The following is a 25,204-nucleotide window of genomic DNA, read 5'->3' as shown; positions in this document are numbered from 1 at the left end:
TAAATAAGTATATTCTATTCTATTCTATTCTATTCTATTCTATTCTATTCTATTCTATTCTATTCTATTCTATTCTATTCCATTCTATTCTATTCAACAGAGATCTATACTGTATTTTAAGGATGAGAGAGAAAGCCAATTCTTTGTGTTATATTTAAATTCTAAGGAACACAGCCTCGCCCAGGGGTTGCTAGGAGACACCACATGTTTTGGGAGGCTTGGCCTTTTTCTTTTTTTCCCCTGCTCTAAGTTACCATTTTTTCCAGTCATTTTCTGACAGAGTATGGAAACTGCTGCAGTCAATTGCATTCTGAAGAAACCCCCAAAAATGTAGCCTTAGCTGTTAGTGCTTCATTTTTCACAATGCAGACATTTATCAGTGTTGTGCAGTCAGTGTCAATGACACACTGTTCTTCTCTGTCAGGCATGCTGCCACAGGTCTCAAGTCCAACAGTGTGATCTGTAACACGAGCAATATACCACAGAAACAAGGTGGAGTCAAAGCAATGAATCGCTGTCTGTATAAACAGTAACTAATATTCCAGTAACACTTTATGGGGTTGTTCATCAGAAAATAACAATAAACTGTAATTTTACAATTGTCAAGGACTCTACATACAAATATGTCAGGGTGATGTCCTCGTCAATAGCATGTCTGACTCAGAGGACCAGAGTACACCTTTAACACACATGTACACGCAACACAAAAACACACAAAAATGGGAATCTAGAAATGCTTCAACTTAACAGACCCCTCATTGTGCCACAAAGACACATTGAGTGAGTCACATATCCTCCTGCAGCCTATCCCTGGATCTGTTTGCCCATGCTATCAGCCTTTCCAGCACCTCCCACATCCCATCATCACTGTATTTAGTTTCTGGACTCAGTGAAAACTCATTTTGCTCTTTGGACCCCTTTAGTGGAAGTGCTCTCTGAAAGTTAAGCTCAGACTTCTCTTTTTGAAACTCAGTTACTTTGTTACTCCTCACCGAGACAACATGTGTACTGGAAAATGTGCAGGTTTTATCGCGGTGACTCTGTACCCGTTAGCAGTCATATCCATCATCTGTAACATAGTGCTGTTTTTTCCGGGTGGAGACATCAAATATGCCAAAGATGGACATATTACCGAGGAGGTGAAATACATGGGGGGCCTCATAGGAGGAGGTCTCATGGTGAGTTATATTATCCTTTACATGTTACTGAAGAGCGTAACTGTAGACTTACAACTGCTGTGAAGTCCTTTGTAAAGATGAACCTCTCAGTTAGTAATATGTATGTATATGAAAGACTAAAATGCATTCAGAGATATTTCTAATGTCTATAACTATACATTTGAGTATTCCAGTTTAAATAAAAATACTAACACATTTACTCTTCTGTCCTCCTGCAGGTGTTGCTGCCCGCACTTTACATCCACTTGACTGGAAAACAGGGCTGCTGTGGGAATCGCTGTGGGGTAGGTCCATCAGGACTGCAAATAAGATATTTATGTGGGGAGGGGCTTCAATCAAAGCCATTCCCAAAAAGTTTTTAATAAGTACTAAGGCAGGTACAAGTTAAAACATATCTTTTTTGTCATTTTTTTGTCAAATTGAGCTGAAGTGGAGGATTTAACAAAGGCAAATTATAGTAAAGTTAGTGAATAACTTAACAAAGTAGGCTTTTGGGTGTGTCCTATACTATCCTCCCACCGTTACTGTAGCCTTCAGTAAAATAAAAAAAAAATCATCAGACCAGTCCATGCCACCACATCAGCCTACTAGGAATGTTTATAAAATGTTATTCCTTTTTGTAATGCTGCAAATATGTCTTAAAAAACATGTCTTCAGATAACATCAAGAGATGGGACTGGTTATAATAAAATGTGCGATGATGGGTGTGGCTGCTGTATGGCATTGGCAAGAAATATGAAAGCATGAACCTGCATTCTGAGAAGAAAACCCACCAAACTAACCCAACAAACCACTACAAAACATGTTCCAGCTTGTAGGGTTTAACTGTGTGCCTTATGTCTTTGGGAAAAACCAAACAAGGAGGGAATAACTGTGAGGAATGTGTGAACGGAAAAAATGTCTGCATGCTACAGGGTATTAGGCTCCTTTCAATCCATAATTCGAGTGTGCCAAAATACTGGGAGGAAGACTAGCAAAGGGGGAGCTCAGTCAACTAAAGTGCATTTGGCATGTTTTCTGAACTTTGTCTATCATTTCACTCCTGCAGATGTTTCTCTCTATTGCATTCGCTGCAGTTGGAGTGGCCGGGGCTTTGTACAGCATAATAGTAGCAGCGGCCGGGCTGCAGAATGGACCCCTGTGCAAAGTCCTGTTGATCTGGAACACACCGTTTAAAGGCGGGTGGGTTGTCTGAAACTATTATCTAACTATGACTAGATAATAAAATTGTAGTCTTAGTGGATATCTTGTTTTTCTTATGACTCTTTCATTCATAAATCTGCTCTGTCGCACAGTGATCGGAATTACCTGAGTGACAAAACCTGGTGGGGAGTGTGCACCGAGCCTGAGAACATCGTGGAGTTCCACATTGGGCTGTTTGCGACTCTTCTGGCCACCGGCTGTCTGGAGCTGATCCTGTGCGCCATTCAGATGATTAACGGGCTCTTTGGCTGCCTATGTGGAACCTGCAACAAGGGGGTGGTCTGAGGGGGAAACAGACTCTTCACTGATGAATGGAGCTCTCTCATTGCTTAATTTAATCTTTCCCACTGTTTTTTAATTTTTCCTTTCCATTTGTTTTCCTACCTAAAGATCTTGTGAGGTCAAGACAGTTGTCTGGCGCCCCCTGCTGTCCTCCCCTGAACATGTCTACAAAACACCATTTTAAAATTGTTGAATGTATTTCACTAATATTTTTTTATTTCTTTGTATATATCATGAGGCGTAGCATTTCAGTTTAATTGGACGCTAATTTGAAGTATCTGAAATATATTGAAGTTTGTTGTTAAAATGGCAAAGTATACGGATTTTTTTTAATAAAACCTTTTCTAAGCTTTTTAATCACCTCTACATCTTTTTAATTAAAACAAAATTCAAGACAAAGGTATTTATGAGAACTTTAATGTAGTTTTATTGCTAAATTGAAAAACGATTTGTTTCTTTACAAACATTTCAGTGTCATAATTTTTTAGTAATCTAAAATACTGACATACCTTGATCAACAACGAAGAAATACAACTAAGAAATTATTACTTATTATAACCACCACAACAAATACTGCAATGCAGTGCACAAATGGCACATTAACTGAGGCAGCTGATTATTTTGCACATTTTTTTAAACAATAAAGATCTCAAACCAAAGAAAAGGCAAAATTTTGTTATTTAAAGGCAAACACTGGATCCCAGAGGAGTGGAAATGTCATCACAACAGGAGCGGAATATAACTTGTAACTTGATGCATAGAACAAAAACAAACTGATTGAGACCTTGTTGAAAACATATGCTCTTTTTGTCAGAGGATGCTTGTGAGAATAAGGGAATAGAAAAGATGGACTTAAGTCAAAGCAAAAGTTAATCTTAGATGGGATCCAAAACTGAGGAACACACTTCTCTAAGAATGATCCTATGATAAAAATAATCATAAAACAGCTTTAATGAATTAGTGTATGCCACTTCACATTTCAAAGTTAAATCTTCAAGCAATGAGATATCTTGGCTTTAAAAATAAACTAACGGAGTGTTTTCCTGTGCTTTGCATTCAGAAAAAAAAGGATGATTTGAAATGACCGACAGAAAAAAAAGTTTTTCTAAATGTGGTTTGAGGTAGACAAAAAAATGATTCACTGGAATCCTCATGAAGAGGAAAGAATAGACTGGTCAACACTGTGCTTCATGTATGTTTCTTACATAAGTATCTATGCAGTATGTGGAAACAATCCTTTAGGAGTGATTAATTCAATCAATATTGAAATCTATAGAGAAAATAAATATTATGATTTAAATTCTGTAAACACTACGTCAAAGGTATTTCTTGTAGGCTGAGATGGAGTGTTGTAGGCTCAGAGTCAGTCTGTCAAAAGCAGGGAGTGTCACAAACTGGTCCCCACACATAAAATGCTTAAAGCTTCAACTGGAGTTTTGACGGACTAAACTGCTCTAAAACTTCACTTTCAGGTCACTGTTTGTGATCAGAACACTTCAGCTATCAAACTGCTTCATCATGAGCTTCCTGCTGGCTTCATAACCCAGGAACAGGGCCCCATTAGCAGGGAAAGTGCGGACCATGGTGGGGGTGAGACCAGAGTAGAGAGCCCTCACACCTGAACCAAACCAAGAGTAAAGATTAGGATATGGCTGATAGTCAAACAGCAGGACTCATGGTTCACTTCAACAGCAAATCAAAATTTAAAAACTTATCTTAAAACACACCAAGCTCTATTTCTTCTCACCTTCAGTCCTCGCAATAGTCATGAAGGTCTTGAAAAACCCCGCCTGTTTACCCGTCATGGACATGACCTGGATCCGAGATTTGACACAATCCATAGGATAGACCACCAGCCACAGGCACCCTCCTCCAAAACCTCCGCTGAACATGATTGGAGCTACACCTGAATCATCCAAAGGAACAAAGAGGAAGTTTATTATTTGTCCTAGAACACTTTCCAACAACATTCAGATAACATGTTCAACCTCACAGTATACTGTATACAAATCTGTTGAAATTTTGCCATTACCTATGTCGTCTTTGTCACATTTCAAGTAGTTGGCAAAGGTTGTGCGGCAGAGCTCATAGGCACCAAAGAAGCAGAAATAACCTGGGACCTCTCTGGCTATAGTGGTGGTAAGACCCTGGAAGAAACCCTGTGGTCCCTCATTCCTCATTATGGATTTCACCACTGACCAAACTGTGCTGCAGACAGAGAGGAGGGACCAATAGATGAGTCACTAACTCATTTTATATCCACAGATCAAGGCAAAAGCTTGCAGGGTCAAACAGTCATTTTGATTTTGGTGGAGCTTCGTAACAGTGCTGTTGAGTACTTGCAAAGTCGAAAGATCTGTTTGGTAAATTTTAGATTTTGCATTTTTGTCCTTTGGTTAGAAATTTTTACTGTGTGTTAAAATGCAAGCAGTGTGGACAGTCAAGTGCCTCCACATTATGAGTTATATAAATTATAAAGAAATAGCATAATCCGATTTCTTTGATGATACAACACTGACTTAGTCAATCATTCGTATTTGTGCATGCTTAGAGGTCAATGGTCTGATAATTCTTCATCACTGTGCAATCTATCCATGTATCTTAAAATGTATGTAACACCCAAGTAAAACAAGTCAAAGGTCAGACTTTTCCAATACTACTTACTTCTGGCTCTTGGCTATCTTTCCTGATGCCTCCATTTCATACATAGCTTGCAGACGACACTTGACGAGCTCAGTGGGGCAGAGCACAAGTGAGGAGAAGATGGATGCTACTGAGCCGGCACAGGCTTTCTGCACGTCACTGATGCAGAATGAAGGATAAACAAATGACATTTGAAGATCATCAGTGTTTCACTGTCCATGTTTTCTCAGAGTAAACCCAGGACTGCCTGGTTGACATCCACCTACCTCAGCACAGCTTCACTGTGCAGTCCAGCTGTGAAGCGGATGACCTGCTGGCAGAAGCCGTAGCTCATAAAGAGAACAGAGTTCTCAGCGATGTTAGCCATGAGTGCTGGTGTAGTGCCCTGGTAAAGGCCACGCAGGCCAACCTGTTTGTAAGTAGACGTGATGCAGTGAATGAAACCCCTGTATAGTGTAGGGAAGGTCTGCATCTTGACCTTTGCTGTGTCCAGAGGCTGCCCGCTGAAGACACATGCAGCCCCTCCTGGTGTGTGAGAAAACAGTGAGAAAAAAATATTAATTTCTAAAACAAATAAAGGCTGTTACTACAGAACATCAAAGTTTGTGCGCCAAACATGTGAAGTGAGGAGAGGGTTTAACCACAGGGGTTCACTTCACTGAGCAGAATAAACAGTCAATGAAAACACAGAGAGAAATGAGCCGTAAAAACACTGGAGTCATCATACTCTCCTGCAGCTTCAGCATTAGCTGCTGAACAGATTGATAAAGCAGCGGAAAAAGTAGCAGGATTATTCAGCTGAGGTTAAATTCTGCACATGGTTCAGACTTTGATGATTATGGGAGCGCTGTAGTTACCTACAGCTCCTGCAGAGAGGTCAATGATGGCCTGGACCACGGGGTGTGGGGCCATGGTGTCCAAGCAGTTGGATTCTGTTCTCCCTTACAGCAGTCTGGAACATATTCACAGAAATCAACAATATTATACATATAAACATCATTAAAATAATACTTATCTTCTAAGATTAGTTTATTAACTGTAAATCTATGCAGTTTAACTAGCTATTTGTTTATTCTGTGGCTCCTTTAAGGCTGGAAATATGAGGGATATAGTCAGGGCTTGACATTAACACCGGCCAACTGGCCAAATGCGGGTGGATTTCAGCAGTGGCTGGTAACACCGCCGCTCCCACTGGCCACTTTAGTGGATTGAATTTTATCTCAAACATGGAGCAGAGAGACAAGCAAAAAGATGACTCTGATGATGAAAGCTCTGAGGAAATTTAATTTACCTCTCCTTCATTGTCATCCTCATGAAAAAAAGAAAAAAGATTTTCTGATTACAATCGTTAATAGATGTTTAAGCAGACAGTGTCTCTTGCTGAGTTTTTATCAGTTCAATTAATCCCCTTTACCATTTTATTATAAGCAATAACAAACTACTATTTTAATTACTATGTCTTAATAGACTGCATATTTTCATATGACAGGAGCACAATGTTGCACAACTTTATCAGAGCTGAATGCCTGTTTAAGGTCCTGTGGATTTTAACATTGATGTAGTCTTGTTTTGAGTGTGCATAGGGGTCATTTACATTTAAAGAGGTTGTAAATCTTTTTTAAGTAAACTTTAGCATGTCATCATCCGCCTTAATCATATTGAACATAATTATCCAATAACAAATTGTGGCCAGTGAAAATACTGAGTGGCCAGTAACTCAGGGATACCACTAGCCACAGTGGCTGGTGAGCACATAAGTTAATGTCAAGCCCTGGATATAGTCCTTGAACAAGCAGCTGAAGCAGCTGGGTTATAAAGTTCACAACAATAAAACCTGTCCTGATTTGAGGCAACTATTTACAGTTAGCTACAGGGGTTGAGTACGACTTATGTACAATAACACTCAAAGTCAATGTAACATAGAACAAAAGTAAACAGCAGCAGAACATGTCTGACTAAAGAGGTAAATAATAACTTTTTGTACCTTGTAAATTAAAGCCTTCTAAGTGCCTTTACTAATAATGCTAGGACAGGCCTCCTCATGAATGTAACGCAAGGTTACCACCAGAGGGTGGTATAATGCTTGTCTTTGTACAGAAATGTAACATTTTAAAAAAATACTTAAGCTTCAAACGGACACGTGTAGGCTTTTACCTCTTATGTGGCTAAAACAGGAAAAAAATAATTTTAGAAAATTTTACCTTCAATAGATAACAAATAGAAAAGGCTTTTAGCTGCAGCTATGGGCAACACCAGTAAGTTAACGTAAGCGACAAAAATGCGTAAAGTTAACAGTTTTGCCTCGAGCTTATAGTGACTTAGTGAGCACGGAAGCTAAAAAGACCAAAGGATCGTGATAGTTTAAAAACACAAACCTTAAAGTAGAGCTTCAACGACCTGCTGGTGTAGTAGTAACAGTAGAGTCTGTTTGTCCCTCATATGTCAAACAGTAACGTTATCAAAGTGAGCTGCTGACCGAAGCTAACATCGTTCTCGGATGGCTGCATTACACCATACACACACAGAGACACGCGCGCGCCCAACAATCACACTTTGTCTGACCGTTATCTCATCTGAAACATGCACCCCGGTGGTCAATGAATGGATCGGCCATCAGTGATAATGATGATGAGGAGGAGAAGCTGAAGCTGGAGGTTGTATCATGACCTCAGATTAAGAAAAAAATATGATATCTCACTCTGCTAAGAATTCCAGGTATCAAAAATCACCTTTAAGGAAGCCCTTTGTGGACATGCATCCATATGTTTCATTGTCTCGTTTCCCACAGAAAAAAGTTATTTCAGTCGTTTTCCTAAGACATCAATCTTTTTTTTTTTTTTTTTTTTAATTCCTTTTAAAACAACACTGTTTTCCAACAATGATGTATTCAGCTCGTGTCTTAAGAGTTCAGCTCATTTGGTCTGGTATCCCATTAAAGGGACAATAATTTGCATTAAAATGTGATTTTTCAAACAATACGAAGATTTTATTGTGATCTATTAGACTTTTTTTTTCACTTTGAGACCATCTTATTCCATTGCTCACACTAGTTAGGTAAGTGGGTCTGTGTTTGTGCGCTGCTTGTTACTGTACAATAAAATACGATTGCTGGACATTGTTGAGAAAAGAGCAGAAATTAACAGGTTTTCACTGGATAATAACTTGTATGATTGCACGATGCTCACTCTTTTTACTCTGGGTTAGAAAACCACTTACAATAATTGGTACGTTGTCAGAAATAATTAATACTATAAGTAAAATGCCCATAGCTTTATAAAATATTGTACTCGTTTTACTTATACTTGAATTGTAAACTCAGATAAAGCAACACAGCTTGGGAACATTAACACACGGAAAGCGAATGAAGCATCTTTAAAACCGAAGATCTCTGTCATATATGGCAACTACGTATAACTTCCGGTTCACGTACCCTTTTCTGTCTTTCAAAATAAAGTCACCCTAAAAAGGGGAGTGTTACAGCACCTCCTGTTGGAGGTTTCAGGCGCTCAAAAGTAAGGTTATATGGGATATCATTTAACCTCTAAACCAAGGACAATATTTTTCATGTTTAAAGGCATCATTTTAGCTCTACAACCTCTCATACTTCATTTAAAAAAATAAAAAGTAAAAAAATAAGGCAGCATATTGTTCAAAGGTGCATGAGTAAGGCAATGAAGGTCAGAAGATTCAGCTAAGTAATAAATTAAGACAAAGATAAATATTTTACTCATTCATTTTTACATTTTTTGACAACATCTTATCATTTAGATTTTAACTCCAGCTAAACCTGTGATTTGGCTCATTTAAAATAAAAGCCAAATTTTTGTTCTTCACTTTCTTTCAGATAATTTAATCCAAACTCACACACTCAGATTAAAGACCACCATGTACATTTGGTGCAATTTTGATTTTCCCTCTGGTTAAATGATTACACCAAGCCCTGTTTAGTATTTACAAAAACCAGGCTGCAGAACACTTATGAAATATTTAGCCAGCAGTTGCTGCAGACATAATACAAACATCCAATTTATAAAAACAGAAGAACTTCTTGGGATGTGCTGTTCCCGATCAGAGTCTCCCTGCTGAGTTCTGCACTCTCAACCCCATACATACCTTTGTGTATAAATGCTCTACCTAACACTTGGGACACTCTTCGCAGCACAGGAGCTTCAGTAGAGGGAGTCTGCATGTGGGAAGTTAGAACATTTTTCTCTGCATTTTACAGCCTTTCATTTACTGAGGAAAGAGACAAACAGTCAAGAAGTTTTTGTTTTGCTCTAGTCAAAGTGTCTTTGTTTTACCATCCAGACTTACACGTGAAACACCAGTACATCTTTTCACAGGGTTCAGAATACCCCGTCCAAATGTAAAGTCAGAGGGTAATGGCTGCCATGTAAATAGAGATTTAATTCCATCTCTTTCTACCATACTTTTGATGCTCTTCTCTGTCACCATGAATGATTACTATGAAAATGTGTATTTGATAGTTAATACCAAATGTATGAGAAAAAAAATCTAAATGAATTTTACACTATTGAGATGTTTGGAAACAGCCAGCAATGCATTGAGTAATATGTGGAACTTATAACATGTGCCTGAATACTATTGTTATCACTCCAATGACGTGGTCAGAGGCAGAACATTTTGACTGAGAATTTCAGACACAGCAGCAAATCTTTGGTAATGTTAACTAAGTGGCTCACACAGGTCAAGTAGAATAATCAATTAAAGTCTTGCTCCTAAAATTTAAGATGTGATAACAGTCTGTGTCTTGCATCTATCTGTTATCTTTGCCCCCTTATCCTGTTCAGGGTTGCAGGAGTATTTGTTTTGTTTTTTTTCTGTTTGAGTAAGCACTGCAGGATGAGAGTTTGCGGTAAGTGTATATTAAAGGTCCTGTGGGGATTTTTTTTTTTTTTTTTTTTTTTTTTTTTTACCACTGATTGTAAAACAGACTGAGATAACAGTGAACACTCTTTATAACCTATAAAAGCAAATGAGACCATCTTTAAATAAATGAAAATAAAAAATAAAAAAACAAAACAAATTGCAGACAAATTCTGCATAGTAGTTTTTAATGCCTGACACTACTACGACCAGATCAGTGTCGGACAAGGAAATTTACAGCGAGGTGAAGGGAAGCCCCCTTGCTCCTATATTAGTGATGCATACGACTGTTGAAAGGTTTGATTCCTTTATTCATGTATTTGTTTACTGTCCTGACTCCCCCGCACACAGACAGAGAAAGAGCAGCAAAAAAAAAAATAAAGAAGGACATAACTTTGTCCACAGGGGGGCACTTGACAGAAAAACAAAAAAAAATTCACCTGAGAAGAACTTTTTAGTTTTGTCAATTTCAGCACCCAGTGTGAACAAAACTGGATGGATTCAGTCTTTTTTGTTTGTTTCATTTGTTTTTACTGTTCATTTCTTAGTGGTGCTGTCTCACAATAAATGTGTTTTCTTTTACAGTCATCTGGAGCACAGCACACAATGAATCTCTGACTCTAGAAGTGTTCAAAAAAATCTTGCAGCATTCTGTAAACAACGTTGACCTCTTCACTGGCAGTGAAAACATTTGACCTCTTGCTCATGCAGTCCCATCACTAAGTAGTGAACCTCTTCCCATCTTTGCTTTGTGAGACTCAGCATCTCTGGAATACCATTTTATACCTTGTCATGTTAACTATATTTTACCAGTAAACTTGATAAGTTAATAAGATTTTACAGTTCCAACATGTGATGTTTTGTCCTTACTATTTCTAAGGTAAGACAGGGTTTCATCGACTCATATCTGTTTTAATCAGCGTTTTACATAGCATTTTTGTTGTAAGAGTTGTAGACTGTTTCTTTACCAGCTAGAATCTCCCCAAAAAACTTAAATAGCTTCTATATTTTCTCTGTATCAATTAACTCAGTGTCAGAGAAATTTGTTTATAGGTTTTAAACTGTTCTTTTATTCCTGTGAGACGGGAATGCTAGAGGTATTATGGATGCTGTGAAAGCCCCCCAAAACAAAACTGTTTTGACCTTACGTTCTGATGCAGTTAAATAAATGCAACAACCTAGAGTGCAACACGAGTTAGTGAGCCGTTTTCTGCATTATTCTATTCAATAAGTGACGCTGTTTTTATTCATCCGTGAACTGAAATGCTCCCAAAATACCATCTGTTTTAGCAGAGTGGCCTGGGATTAAATACATGAACCCTCTGTCCACAGGCTTATCCTTAAAACTCAGACCTACAATGGCTTACAGTAGTCTAGACTCACGTGTTCGAACACCACTCATTTCCTCTGACTTTAACACACATGCAGTCAAAATAAGACACACGAGTTCCAGTTTTTTTATATCACTTTGCCTTTTATCAAAAAAACAAACATTGACGTTGTCTACATCACAGACAAGAATCATCAATATTCTGTTTTAAACAATTTTGCCATGAACAGAATGAACCCCATGCCCATCCCTCCCCTGGAGCAAACTCCTCTATACACAGTATACTTTACATACCTATAGTTCCTGTTCGGTCTTTTTTCAATTTACATCATTATCAAAGTAGTATCAATAGCTTTAAAATACATACAATGCTTTTTCCATTGTAATTATAATCGCTATCCTGATTGTACATACAGTATCATTTCCCACAGTTAGAATCTGTATTTAATCTGCCTTGTTGTTACAAAATATTTTGGGGAGACAACACAAGCCTCTGCATTTCATTCAACCAAAATACTTGTAATGATTCGCAGATGAGAAGCATTTTTTGTATGGCTGCTGGAAGTCATGAGAATGGAAACACAGCAAAAAGCCTCTCACCGTCAAAGTACTCTGGTTCACACAATAAATCAAATATTCACTCAAATCTGTAGTTTTTTTTTGTTCAGTGTTCCTTTGTTTTTAACCTCAGTAATATCCTGAACCCTTCTCAGACTTTCCAAGGGGCTTTTCTACCAACTGTTGCGTCTGCTCCCACTCCAGATTATGGGGTACAGCCATAGAAGCTCTGTAATCCCCAATTAGAAGAGTTGCACTGATCGAACAACAAAGAGATTATAAAAGATCACTTCAACAAAAGACAGGTTAGAAAAGTGGAGCTGGTCCATGTTAGTGTATGGATTTGTTATACAAGAGTTTGGCAATGAAGTCCTCAGTATCGAGCACAAACTGTTGGCAGTAGCTGGCTGCGCTCAATCAATACACTTTTTTTTTTAACTTCACAGGATTAAAAAATGACCAATAAGTGCCATACAAGTTTGTAAAAATCAGATTTTCAAAACTTTTTGTCAGTTTGCTGTCAGAGGTCCTCAACCCTGCAGAGATCGCAACTCACACATAAAACTTTGGCACCGAAAACAAAGCCTTTTGTACGGAAAAGTGTCTCAGGTGTTTGCACACATTTCCAACAGATTACTAAATTGATTTGTGGAAGACTCGCTGAAGCTGGTTTGTGTTTTCATATTTGAAATTACTGTAAAATAAGACTCTGTAACCGCAGCCAGGCACTTTAAAGTGTCCGGATCAGTGATTGAGGAACCTCTGGACTGAGTGGAGTAAATATCTGCACCCATTTACTCCTACAATTAAATCATTCCTTTTTAACCCCTTATGTGTAACAGCGTGCAAGTGCAGTAAATATCCAGAACTGAACTTAATCTAAATGTGGGAAAAGCTACAAGTGTTAAAAATACACCAAGAAAGCCTTCTTTCATTTGTACCCTGTATACACACAGCCAGGGCCCCACACTGAGGGAGTTTGGTCACTGCAACATCATATCAAGTGGACATTTTTATTTTATACAAACATGTCCTGATTCAATGTACAGTTTCACATCATGTCACAGCGTGTGAAAACTCCCACCAGTGGCTCTGGATACAGTCAAAACCAGTCTGAAACAATGAGTCACACTACCTTGAGAAAAAAAACATGTGTAAAAAAGTTCCCTTGGAATCCAGGTGTCTTTTTTTTGGCCATGTGGCTGTCAAAGCGAAAAATATTTTTTAATCAGCTCAGTGGCTATTTGTCTAGTATCACGTCTGCAGTAGACCTTTGAGTGTGGTCAGACCTCTTCTTGTTTTTGGTGATTAGTTTGACAGCAGCAGAATGTTTTCAAAAGAATAAATGAGAGAGTAATGAGTGTGAGCAGGAATGGCACCGTCTCAGGGTTTAGTCCCCAAAAAAGAATAATGTGAACTCATCTGAATCCACATTTAGCTTATCCAATAAGCAATGCACACTCGGCACCATCCTTTTCAGGTTTGATTATGTTTTTTTAAGATACTGCAAGTAGATAAGAGCACATAAAAGTTTTAGGACTAGGGACTGACGTCCAGATTAGACAGGCAGTTTCTCTTATTTACAAGACGCAGTCATCAGTTTCTGTTAGTTCTTAGTGTAAGAGCAAGGATTTCTTCAACGCAACTAATCATTAAAAATATGATTCAATGTTCAGATCTATACAATGCAGATTTTTAGTTTTTTTTTTTTTTTTTTTGTTCTTGTATTTTTTTTTTTTTCAAAACAAGCAGCTGCTTGGTGGGCATAAATGAAGGAAAAGAACTGCAGGAGCTCAAAGTGGAACTGTCCCTGGATGTGAAAAGAACTTTTAAAATTATTATTATCATAATTATTCATTTGTTTTTTAGTTTTTTATTTTTGCTTTGTGTGACTTTTTGGCCAAACCTCAGCTTGAAAAAGCCAAACTAAATAGTGAGTGAGTGCTTACATTGTGGCTGAAGTGTTAGGCACTGCAAAAAAATAAAAATAAAAATAAATAAATAAAAAGAGATTTTCTTCCCTAATAAACACAGTAAGGCAATTTGATTATGGCTGACTGATAGCAAAAAAAAAAAACAAAAAACAAAAAAAAAACCTTTCCAGTCTGTTTTGTCTATAAAGTTTAACGTATTCACAAATTTAGACTCAGGAGAGAAACACCTTTTTTCATTTTCAACAACCCATTTTAAGATTATCTGTGTAAAAACAGCTACAATCAAAAATGAGGCACTTTATAAAAGAGTATATAGATATCTTGGCTATGTAGTATTAACCATATGTATATTGTATATTTTATATAGCATTGTAATGTGTCACTTTATATTAGCATTGTGATTACTGAAAACAAACTACAGTATGTACTATAGTTTCTGTTCACCTACTTGTATACTGTAGTATATACCATAGTGTCATATACAGTTAGAATAGAAAAGCTCAGTCACCCAAAAGCCTTTACACTTTGACGACAATTTCATGAACAAGTTTGCGCGACATGACGATTCAAAATGCATAAAGTTTGAAGATTATAGGAGAGGTTAAGTTTTTTTTTACTATAACATCTCTGGAGAATTTTCTGGTCCAGCAGGAGAAGAAACGTCAACATTTACTCTTTTTCCCACTAGTATTTGCTGTCTGATATGTGTTTCTCCAAAAGGTTACGTCCATCTTATGGGAGACTTATATTTCAATACTATTCACTGTTAGAAATGGCTGTCTCCAACACACTGCTTATGTGACTCAAATATCATGTAAATGTTTTAACTTCAGCTGCCCCCTTTTGCTGTACTTGACAAACTGAAAAGTTGGTGGGAAAACCAGTGCTCTCAGAGGCCAGAGGACTTGTGCTTGTCCATGCTTAAAAGTGTGAGGATTCACTGTTTTGCTAACTTTGCTAAAAAACAAAACAAAACAGTATTTGTTATAACTCAAGAGGTGAGATGCCACTTTTTTATTGAGAACTTTGGGTTAATTTTTGTTTTAGAGCTATATTTTGAGCTATTTTGGACCGATGCATGCAGAACAAGTGCTCTTAGCCCACTTTTCAAAAAATCCTTTGACACTTGACTTCAACTCCCTTACCATCTTCATTACCACATTTCGCCAAGTGTATTTAAAGGTTTGAAGATATCACAACATCAGCCCTATCGGTCATTCTTATTGTTGTTATTATTCCAAATCAACACCTCTACAATTATTTTCTAGTATTGTTGTAACAGTAACACCAATAGAATACATATAAATGAGATTTAACCAAACTGCATGGCACAGTATTTTTGTGCATACCCTGGAGTCTTTTTCTTAAACTTCAGCTCTCAGCCTCCCTTCTCTGTAATGAGGTCCCTCAGCACAGACTCTCTGTTTACATGCAAAGCACATGTACGTTGGGTTAATTTGATTATTTTTATGAAATGTTGCATAGTGTGAGGATTGAATAAACCAATTATGCCTCTATGCTTATGTGATATTAATCTTTTTCCTGAAATTGTGTCTTGTGGCATCAAATCTGTGACTTCTTTCAGGAGTTTAGCTGTAGCACAAATTATAACAACTAGTCTAATAAATGTCTATCTTAATTTTTAGCTCCTGTAAATTAGGGCTTGCGGTGTTGAAAATATTCAAAATGTAGTCCTTCTTATTTTGGCATATGAACTGATTTATTTTATTTTTTAAATTCTGTACGAACAAAATAGAGATGAAGAATTAAAAAAGGCTTGATGAGACCACCTCTGTCTTCTATCAAACTTTAAGCAGAAGCTCTCGACTGTCCCTGTGAATAAACCAGGAATACGAAGGAGAAACACTGGACTGAGGCAAAAGTCTGAGAGCCAGCCTCAGGACATGACAGGACATGTTTAGTTTATAGATAATCAAAGCTGGGCCTGTGTAAACATATTTCCTGTGTGAGCGCACATCTGGGGCTTTAGGAATAAAACATATTTCTGGGAGGAAAATCACAGAATTACAAAACGACCATTTTGAAAGGATGAAGCTTTTGTTCTCATGGCCAGCTACAACCTAAAGATAAACCCTGAGCACAAAAGCATCTGAAAATGAAACTGTAATCATATCGTCTGATATCCAATTTAATACGGGTTAGGCTCCTGTGGATTTCACATAAATTACATAAGATGTGTGCGATTTTCTCACAACATTTACATGAGACATTTACTGTCATCTTTCTAAAACTGAGCCTTGGTCTTTGTGTAGCACAAAGGAGTAGTCAAAGGATAAAGGCTTTTGGGCAACTAGATATAATAAATCAAATATGTTTACAGTGACAGTGTGTATGAGTGTATGAAACCTCTGCCAAGCTGCATTTTCCAATTGTTTCAGGCTCAAGATGACATCTGATTATCACTTCACTTATAAAATACAGACAAAGGATAAATCAAGGTTATAAGGTTATACACCTTGAGGGTGAAGCTGCATTAGAAGCTACACAGATGGACATTTTTGCCATTTGTGTGGCTCCCTGAAAGCATTTTAAGCTATGACTGCCTGTTTGTTGGTGTGCTGCGTTCAGGTGAATCAAGTTAAATGAAGACTGATTGACATGACGGCCACAAATTGTCATCCTTTACCTATACTACTCTGAATGATAATCAGAAGTCATTTAAAATCACAATGAAGAAAAATCTTTTTCCTTACCCAGTTTGTGTGTGTGTGTGTGTGTGTGTGTGTGTGTGTGTGTGTGTGTGTGTGTGTGTGTGTGTGTGTGTGTGTGTGTGTGTGTTTGGCACACATTTGGTTGACAGAAAACAGCAGACGGGATGGGGATGAGTCTTCCAGGGTGTTCAGTGTTCAGACTTTAGTGTAGAGTTGTGTTGTGACAACAGAGCAGGCAGTCCCCTCACAGCCACTTTTTTTGTGGAGAGATCAACAATCTGGAAAGAAAAGAAGACAGACATTCATGGTCATGATCAGTAAAACTGTCCTTTTTAAACAGGTTTCCAGTAATTAGTTCCTTTAAAGAGTTTGTGTTTTTTCCTTTAATATAATTTAGATAAAATGTTACCGCTGATCTAATCTCACCCCAACCTCAAATAAAACACAGTCGAGGGTTAAAACAGTTCAGAGTACATGATATATCCTTCAAAGCACATCACATGTATTGAGTCTAAAGCTCCTGCTGGCTTCTTGAGTAAACATCACATGACATACGTTATCTTTTTAAAAGGATTCTCTGATGCACACCGTTGTCGATGTCAACAGTCTGTGTGTTGTCTTTGTGTCAGACTTATCAGTTTGAGTGAATGTTTGAAATATTTCTCCTTTCAGTGAGCCGCACAAAGAGCCTGCTGCTACAAAGGGTTTTTTTTTCCCCTAAGGTTGAGAGGCGTTGTCTTACAATATAATTTTATGAAAGATTAACTATTTGTACATCAAGAGGAGCTCAGATAGAGAGCTGAGGGAATCAACCTGTGGTTTCATGCAGGTGTGAGTCAGTGTTCCTGCTCCAAAGACACACTTTCAGGATGAGATGATTATCCGAAACCAGTGGATCACCATGAGTTCAACATTTAATATACTACATGAGTTAGACATTAACGTTACTCTTAAGAGTTCACAATCCAAATACCTGTTGTAGCAATTTCTTGCTTTTTGCCAGGACACAGACCTTCACTGCAAATCCTCCAAACCATTAATGATTGGTCTATTTTCTTAATTCTGAATATAATGAGAGAAAATCAAGATCTAAACTCCCTGAAATTAGTAAAAGAAGAAAAAGCCATCTGGTAACAGGTTTTCCTTTTAACTTAAACGTCATAAAGCTTTTTAAAGTTAGTTGTGCCATTCAGATTTGTTTCGATGTTATTTTCTATCACAGCAGCAGCAAGAAGCAGAAAGTAGGAAGATGCTGTGGCAGCTTAAGGACAAAGTGGTTTCAAAATCAAGTAATCATTTTGGATCCAAATCCCACTGATGTTTACAGGTTAATACGGAGTGTAATGTCTTTTGTAATTTATTTGTCTCCTTTTTTTGAAGGGGGAGAGCTACTTTTCTTTTTCCTTAATTGTCCTCCCATTATAAATCCACCATCATGTTTCATAGTTACCATGATTAGCTAAGCAAAAACGTAAATAAAATAAACAAATAAACAAAGAAAAAAAGTGGCCTAAAATGAATGAGAAAAAGTTCTGTTCAGACACTGAAAAATACAACTGCAGTGCAGGACAGCTACTAATTCTTCAAATTTGCATATTCAAACAAATGCTTATACATTTTTCTATTAAGCCGACTGCAGTGTCATATTCTGACTGTTACTGATCTCACAGCATCTTATCCTAATGTCGTCACAAAAGGTGTGGTTATGTGCTTTGATTTATTTGCAATTGACAAACATGTTTGTTTATTTGTACACTGCAGTGCAGCCATACTCCCTATATTCAAGATACTTACACTGGACTCCTTTATTAGAGCACCACTGCACTCAATGTAAGCCTGATAAATACAATCTGTAGCATATAGGAGTGGAGGCATATTCAGTCTCTAATTGCAGAGGGAGAAATTAAATGAATGAGTAATCTACAGAAAATTACAGAGCCTTTTTTCTTGCTATGCATGTTAAATGCATAAATGTACTACCCACGACTGAAATAATGAAGGAACTGTAATGATTATACATGTACACGTACAGATTGAATAGCATTAGCATATCAATCATGTAAATGCTGTAGCAGTGGAGAATAAATGAATAAGGTGCACAAGTTGTTTGTTCCATTTGGTCCCCTGATTAATAATTAAATTTACACTTAAACACAGCTTTCATTCCAAGCATAGAAAACTGGATTTATTCTACATTTTCATGTAAACCAATTAAAAATGCACTGCAGCCAACAATGCTAACCATTCAATAACCATGCAAAAAGGGAACCCTCAGCGCTACCCTGTGAAATCCTGCAGTTGATAGCACACCCACACATGAACATAAACACCTTGTCTGTGTTCTGTCCCCTCTACCTCCATTTATGTGAAATGGCTCATTACCAGCAGACAAATCAATTGGCTTTGCTCTCTGAACACCCACTTGTGATAATAAGAGACTCTACAGACAACCCACAGTCGAAACACTGTGCTGCCCTCCAGCTTGAAGCAAAGGTACACATTGCTTAAAGGATGAAAAAGGAGAGTGAAAAGGAGTGACTAAGACCCAGAAAGGAGTTTTGTCTGTGGATTATGCACATCTTGTTAGAAGCTGCAAAAACTGTCTTTTCATTTACTTACCCTTATATATCTTTATTCTTCTGGTTTGTTTTTTAGTTTTTGTCACTGATGGAGAGAGTTGAGTCAAGCCAGCCTCAGAACATGGGGATTGTCTAAACTGCCCTGTCAACCAGTGCATCAACCCACACTATTATGGATCATTTAGATAATAGTAGAATATTAAAATATCTATCACAGGTTGCAGATTAATTTCCCCTAATTCCCTAATCAACTTTTTAAATATTTGTTCAACTTAAATGATAATACATCTACTTCGCTGAGAATATGTAAAAATTTATACCAGTTATATAAAAAATGCTGCAGCTTTTAATCAGACATTTTCTCCGTATTGATGCAGATCTTTAGATTCTTTTTTTTCTAGATCTGAGCATCATATTACAGCCGAATAACTAGAGGAAAAAGGCAATTAAAGATTTATTTATTTTTTTGCTAATTGACTGTCATATTTTTCTTGATAAGTACAGAAAAAACTTAGTGTCTTTTGTCCCAACTCAAACAATCAAAAGAAAATTATCTTTAGTTAAGTAAAGGGTTAACTAAACACACTACGGTCCTTTTTTGTTGGTCAACAACCAGGTGTTAAACTCTTTAACTCTTAATGTAAATATTTAAAGCTCAGTTTCAGAAATCTCATTATTAACAATTTTAAGAGTATTAAGAGTTGTCATCATGTCAAATAGAAATGATTTCAACCAACATCAAAATAAATGGAGATTGAATTCAAGAAGTTTTGTGAAGGTTTTGTTGCTTTGTATGCTTGACATGTCAAAGAGACTGGAGCTGCGAGTTCTTCCCTAAGCACACAGTGGCCTCAGTCAGGTCTCACTTGGTACAAAATGTTCTTCCCCTACCCTTTGTTTGATAGATATTTTAAGACGAGATGGGTCCGCATTACCAGATTCTCTTACCTTGACCATCTTTCCTGCTGCTCTGGTGTGCTCTCAGTTCTTCTGACTTATAAAAATCAATGCTGGCATAAGTGTTGAGGCTTGAGCCAGCACTGCTGCCCATCGCGCTTCCACCAATGTTGTAGGCGGCAGAGGATCGCTCCACTCCAGCTTGAGGACTCTCCTTAACGGCCAAGTCAAGGTCAATATAGTTAAGGCCTTGTTCAGCAGATGAGGTGGATGCTTGTGGTGGAGGTGTGGCAGATAAACCGGCTGCTTGCCTGCTCTCCCATGATGAGCAATCCAAACCGTGCCGATGGCTCACTGCCTGGCTACCCTCAGAGAAGAGGGAGGTAGAAGAGGGTTGGTGGCGTGGAAGGGAGGGAGGTGAGCTGAAAGTGTCTGAGCGGTGGCTCTGCCGTCCCTGCTGGTCACCTCGTACCAACCTGCTGCTCCGCTCAGGAGACTGGAAGGACTTGACTGGGGAAAACCCCAAGCCTGTCTCCTGCTCCATGGATAAGGGCTGACCAGAGTGGAGGGCAGGTCTCGCTGAAATGCTGGGATCTGAACCTTTGTTGTCTATGAATGCTGTAGGGGGGTCTGTTGGCAAAGCTGCCGTCTTTCCTTTTGTTCTGTAACTGGTATTGCCTTCTGCTGCCAGAGGAGAAGACGTACTCTGTTCATGTCGGGCCTTAGGGGCAACAGCAGGTGGGACCTGTGGGGTGCTGAACGTGGATCTAGAAGCAGTCAGGGGGGCTGAGGGCTTCCCTAAATCCATGCTGACATACTCAGCAGAGGTGGACAAGGGTGCAGAGAAGCTACGAGGGAGGTTGAAAGGACTATCATGGCAGAGAAGAGGTTGATTGATGGGCCGTAGTGTCCCATGGATCACAGGTTGTCCATGTTTAGATCCTGCATGTTGTCTTCCATCAAACTTGTCTTCCTTGAACACAATACTGACATACTCACCAACATTTTGAGACACTGATGGCATCAGGTTCTCTTTCACCCTGGGCAGAGTGTTTGCTTTGGCAATGTCGGACGCCATGCTCAGAGGGCGACCCCTCCTTTGTTGCTTAGGGCTTTTGCTGCTTGATCCCCGTTTCTGATGGTGACGCCCATCTTTTACGCATGTTCCCGCACTCTTAAAATCTGCCCCAGTCCTTAACAGACTTAACCCCCTCCCTGCTGACATGGACTTGTCTTCTAGGCTTTCACTGCTGGCTGAGCTGGAGGAGAAAGAGGAGGAAGACATGGAGAGTTGACAGCCTCCTGCAGAGCCCACTGCAATCTTGTTCCTCTTGCTGTATCCCACTCCCCCTCCCCTTCCAGCAGTTTCATGCCCACCACTGTCCTGCTTTCCGTCCCCTTTGTTTAAGTCCTCCTCAAAGCGAGTATAAAGAGTATGCTGATAGGCTCGTGGCAGGGAGAAGTAAGAATTGAACATTTTTGGTTGGAGTTGGTGCTGCTCAGGGTGCGAGGGTGGTGTGTTGCAGGCAGAACGGCTGCAAACAGGTGAGACGTTCATGTAGTCGCTGGCTGCCCGGCTCTCCATGCTGCCCCTACCATCCCACATGCCCAGTCCGTGCAAATCTGTGGAGCTGCTGCTGTTAGGAGACATGACCATGTAGCCCTCAGAGCTGGGCTGACGGATGTGCTGAGGAGGGGACACGCTGTTGTTTGGAGTCATGGCCATGTACTCATCATCTGCCCCAGGTTTAGTGCTTTGGTCAGACATACCTATTGTGAGAGAGAGTGAGACAGGGGGGGACGTCACTCCGGGCAACATGGACATATAGCCACTGTCCACAGCTGCTCCTGACTCCACGTCTGCTCTGCTTTTGTTAGCCCTCCTCATCTCCCCCACGTCAAGCTGCCTGGCTTGGTTAGAACTCTGGGACATGATGGCATATTCTTCATCGTCTTCATCGTCTTCATCTTTTCGCTGTGGAATCAGTCTTTCATGGGCTGCCAAAGGAAGTGAAGCCCTCTTACTGAGCAGTCTGCGCTCTGCCTCAGATTCTCTGCTGGATGCACGCCTTAGAATCCGCCGACCTTTCGAGCGATGATGGGAACTAAGGAGGCCCTCTCGCTGTCCCATCACTATGTAGCTGGAGGAACCTTCTCCATGCACATGATGGCCAGAGAGGCTGGGGACGTGCAAAGAGTGTTCCCCGGGACTGGAACCATATTCATCTGAGGAGCCGTAGTCACTGGGAGAACCTGAAACAGAGACTCTCTGAGAAACACGAGGGTAGGAGCAGATTGTCATGCCCCCCACTGCTGCCCCCACCAGACCACACTCTGAGCCATGTCCTGAACTGGAGGACAGACTTGGTGCAGGAGAGGGGGCAGGGTTAGGCGTGTAACGTGCAAGGCTGAGGGTTATCTTAGCAGGCGTTGGGGCCCTAGTGGGCTTAGGCCTCAGTGTTGGTGTGGTGGAGCAGGAACCATTAAGACTTGGGCTTGAGCTTGCCCATGTCCCCTTTGCACTTGCTCCACTCTCCTCTGACCTGGCGCCAATGCTGGCAGTGCGAGCTCTTGGAAAGCCATGTCGCGACGTGGGTGAGGTGCTTGTGCTGCTGCCTCCTCCAGGGGTCTCTGTGCGAGCTCGTCTGGAGAAGCCCACCTGGCTGGGTGGCAGGTTTGGATGATGACGACGGCTCGGGACGCTGATGGGATTTGAAGCGGTACCACCTCCGCAGGACGTCCCCACAGACTGAGATTTACTGCGCTGACGGAACTCCTCGCTCAGGGCCTTCATAGCCTCCAGCAGGGTTTCGTGCATGTTTTGAGCCACAACCGAATCATCAACCTGCATCCAGAACTCTCCTGGGCCAGTGATGGCAGAGCGACCCACCTCAATGAAGAAAAAGTTCTCCGAATGGCCACACCTGCGGACATTCATCAGCTGCAACACCACAGATGCCACATCAGAGTTGAGTTTGACAAAGTTGACCGTTTTGTCAGTGAGGCACAGCCGGTATATGCCCACTAAGTTCCTGGCATGTCCAAGACCTTTAGGCCAAACCTTAACCTGCCATACTTCTTTAAAGGTTGGAACAGGAGACGGCGAACTACACTCTCCACTGCTGCCATAGTCTTCTGGAGTTTTACCTAAAAAACAACAGAGAAATACATGAATGCAACAAAGGAAAGAAAATAAACCCATCAGATTTAAGAAAACAGACAACAGCCACACAAAACACAGGATTTGTTGAAATACAGATCAAGCCATACTGACAAACCCACAAATAACAATGTTTTTTTTGCGTCTGTGCTGCCTGGCAGACATACTGCTGTGTGCACATGAACTGCTGCATGCACAGATAGTGCAACTACCTTTTTTGGGAATGAAATTATGTTTAATGAAAACACATAAGGTGTGGTTCCTCCTGTTGTGTTGTAATTAAGAAAAATGCCAACACATGATAAAAGACAGTATTTTAGTTTTTAGTTGAAAATACAACTAAATCATTTTTATAACAGTTTCTGTCACATTCACCGAAGATGTAACAGGATTTTTCTCTTTCTGCTTTTAAAGGAATACTTGATGCATTAAAGGTGATCTCTGCTCATACAGTACAGATTCACATGTTTCAGTCTTAATTTATGATCCATTGCGCATGACGAGCAGGTTTGCGCTACTATTAATCCAGAATATTGTTTGACTGTGGCTGTCTTAAAATAATCTCAACAAAATGGGGGTCTGTTCTCAAATGTGAGTCTATTCAGGACTCTAAAATTATAGATCGGCAAGCCCATCAGCCAGCGCCGTATGCTGAAATGCTGAGGATAACGTGGAGGTTGGGTGGTGGTGTTTGGCTCGGCATAAGGATAACAACGTAAACACGAGGATAACCAACAGAAACACATTCCAGTGAGAGCGCACTGACGATGCCCTCTCCTCCCTAACAGCAGCAGCAGCAGCAGCACCGTGTGACACAAATGTAGGTTAGGCAAGCGGCAGTCAGCGCTGTGCAGAAAAACAAAAACACAGGCTTCAGCGGAGTGCACCACGATAGGCTACTACTATATGATGCATCCGTTGGATGGTTGCTATATGCCCACTGCGCCATGCAAAAATACACCGTCGTGTGGCAAGGGCTGCATTTAAGACAGTGAAAACGCTCGTCTCTATTTTTTACTGTGTACATTTGTTATCTAATGCATAAAAATTCATTTTTTATGATTGAAAAGGAACCGCGGGTTACAACTGTAATAAATTGAGACTGTGCAGCACACACACACACACACACACACACACACGCCGCCCATAGCGTGTTGGTCTACCCCGTTCAGAGGGATCCACCTGCCTCTTGGTTAAAAACACACCGTACAAATTACATCTCTGTTACTCATCCCTCCATATATATATTTTTTGGATCAAATAGATATCATAGACCTGCAGCAAAATATTTAAGCAAATTGATCAAATGATATGAAATGAACAATCAGGAATGGCCGAGCCAAATAGTATATGGAGAACAAACAGCCTACGGCAGGATAGGCCTGATGCAGAAACAGACAGTAGGAATCACATCACACTTATACATGTCTTACAGTTGCACTGAAGGTCCAGCATCGCTTGGTACCACTCATTTTGGATCTCCTCGCTGTCTGCTGCGATGGCAAAGCTCTCGCTGCGGGTATAAAGGACTATCATGTGCTTGTTTTTGGAATCTGCCCGCTTGTTGATGTTGAAGCAGGTCTCCAGACTCAGGACTTTTTTGGGCACTGGTGATTTACTGCGGAATTTCTTCTCGTTTTCATAATACTCCAATCGAGCTGGACCATGCTCTGAGGCCGCCCTCAGCACGAAGAACCGCCGGTGCATTGATTTATGCTTGCGGAGATAGCCGCTTTTCTGTACGTCTTCATAGTTCTGCGGCTCGGCTGCTTGGTTCTCCATGGCCAAGGCACGGTGATAAATATTATAAGCCAATAATCTAAAGAAAATGCCGAAGTTTGGGCGCACTTCTGATTAATCCATTGCAACTACATCCCTCGT

The 25,204-nt window shown here is 39.8% G+C and overlaps 3 protein-coding genes across 4 annotated transcripts; 1 reads left to right on the top strand and 2 right to left on the bottom strand.

Annotated features, from left to right (window-relative positions):
* Positions 1–920: 920 nt before the first annotated feature.
* Positions 921–2,977, top strand: tm4sf21a (transmembrane 4 L six family member 21a). Its single transcript, XM_074672696.1, has 4 exons — positions 921–1,178; positions 1,397–1,462; positions 2,227–2,360; positions 2,474–2,977. The coding sequence occupies exons 1-4, from the start codon at positions 1,002–1,004 to the stop codon at positions 2,664–2,666; spliced, it is 570 nt and encodes a 189-aa protein (XP_074528797.1). The 5' UTR covers positions 921–1,001; the 3' UTR covers positions 2,667–2,977.
* Positions 2,978–3,085: 108 nt separating this feature from the next.
* On the bottom strand, positions 3,086–7,986 carry slc25a15b (solute carrier family 25 member 15b). 2 transcript variants are annotated; one of them, XM_074672171.1, is made up of 7 exons: positions 7,682–7,986; positions 6,168–6,258; positions 5,573–5,831; positions 5,328–5,465; positions 4,696–4,871; positions 4,411–4,569; positions 3,086–4,281 (listed from the first exon to the last, which is right to left on the bottom strand). In XM_074672171.1, exons 3-7 carry the CDS (start codon positions 5,776–5,778, stop codon positions 4,160–4,162), a joined length of 801 nt encoding a protein of 266 aa, XP_074528272.1. In that variant the 5' UTR covers positions 5,779–5,831; positions 6,168–6,258; positions 7,682–7,986; the 3' UTR covers positions 3,086–4,159. The 2 variants fall into 2 exon arrangements, with proteins under 2 accessions (XP_074528272.1, XP_074528271.1); XM_074672170.1 differs by having other exon boundaries at positions 3,090–4,281; positions 6,164–6,258.
* Positions 7,987–13,773: 5,787 nt separating this feature from the next.
* LOC141791774 (insulin receptor substrate 1-B) lies at positions 13,774–25,105 on the bottom strand. Its single transcript, XM_074672421.1, has 3 exons — positions 24,757–25,105; positions 20,215–23,310; positions 13,774–16,965 (listed from the first exon to the last, which is right to left on the bottom strand). Exons 1-3 carry the CDS (start codon positions 25,103–25,105, stop codon positions 16,958–16,960), a joined length of 3,453 nt encoding a protein of 1,150 aa, XP_074528522.1. The 3' UTR covers positions 13,774–16,957.
* Positions 25,106–25,204: the final 99 nt, after the last annotated feature.

The sequence above is a fragment of the Halichoeres trimaculatus genome, unplaced genomic scaffold (assembly GCF_033239565.1).
Source record: "Halichoeres trimaculatus isolate MK-OKI-2021-1 unplaced genomic scaffold, fHalTri1.1 fHalTri1_scaffold_6, whole genome shotgun sequence".
Taxonomy (NCBI): Eukaryota; Metazoa; Chordata; class Actinopteri; order Labriformes; family Labridae; genus Halichoeres; species Halichoeres trimaculatus.
Note: the sequence above shows the minus strand (reverse complement) of the source record. Positions and strands in the feature narration are given on the sequence as shown.

Coding starts and splice junctions, on each gene's coding strand:
- tm4sf21a (XM_074672696.1), top strand. CDS start 1,002: ATGTGTACTGGAAAATGTGCAGGTTTTATCGCGGTGACTCTGTACCCG. Junction 1,179..1,396: donor TCATAGGAGGAGGTCTCATG/GTGAGTTATATT, acceptor GTCCTCCTGCAG/GTGTTGCTGCCCGCACTTTA. Junction 1,463..2,226: donor GCTGTGGGAATCGCTGTGGG/GTAGGTCCATCA, acceptor TCACTCCTGCAG/ATGTTTCTCTCTATTGCATT.
- LOC141791774 (XM_074672421.1), bottom strand. CDS start 25,105: ATGGAGAACCAAGCAGCCGAGCCGCAGAACTATGAAGACGTACAGAAA. Junction 23,311..24,756: donor GCTGGACCTTCAGTGCAACT/GTAAGACATGTA, acceptor GTTGTTTTTTAG/GTAAAACTCCAGAAGACTAT.
- slc25a15b (XM_074672170.1), bottom strand. CDS start 6,218: ATGGCCCCACACCCCGTGGTCCAGGCCATCATTGACCTCTCTGCAGGA. Junction 4,570..4,695: donor ATGTGACAAAGACGACATAG/GTAATGGCAAAA, acceptor TGGATGATTCAG/GTGTAGCTCCAATCATGTTC. Junction 4,282..4,410: donor GACTATTGCGAGGACTGAAG/GTGAGAAGAAAT, acceptor GGTTTGGTTCAG/GTGTGAGGGCTCTCTACTCT.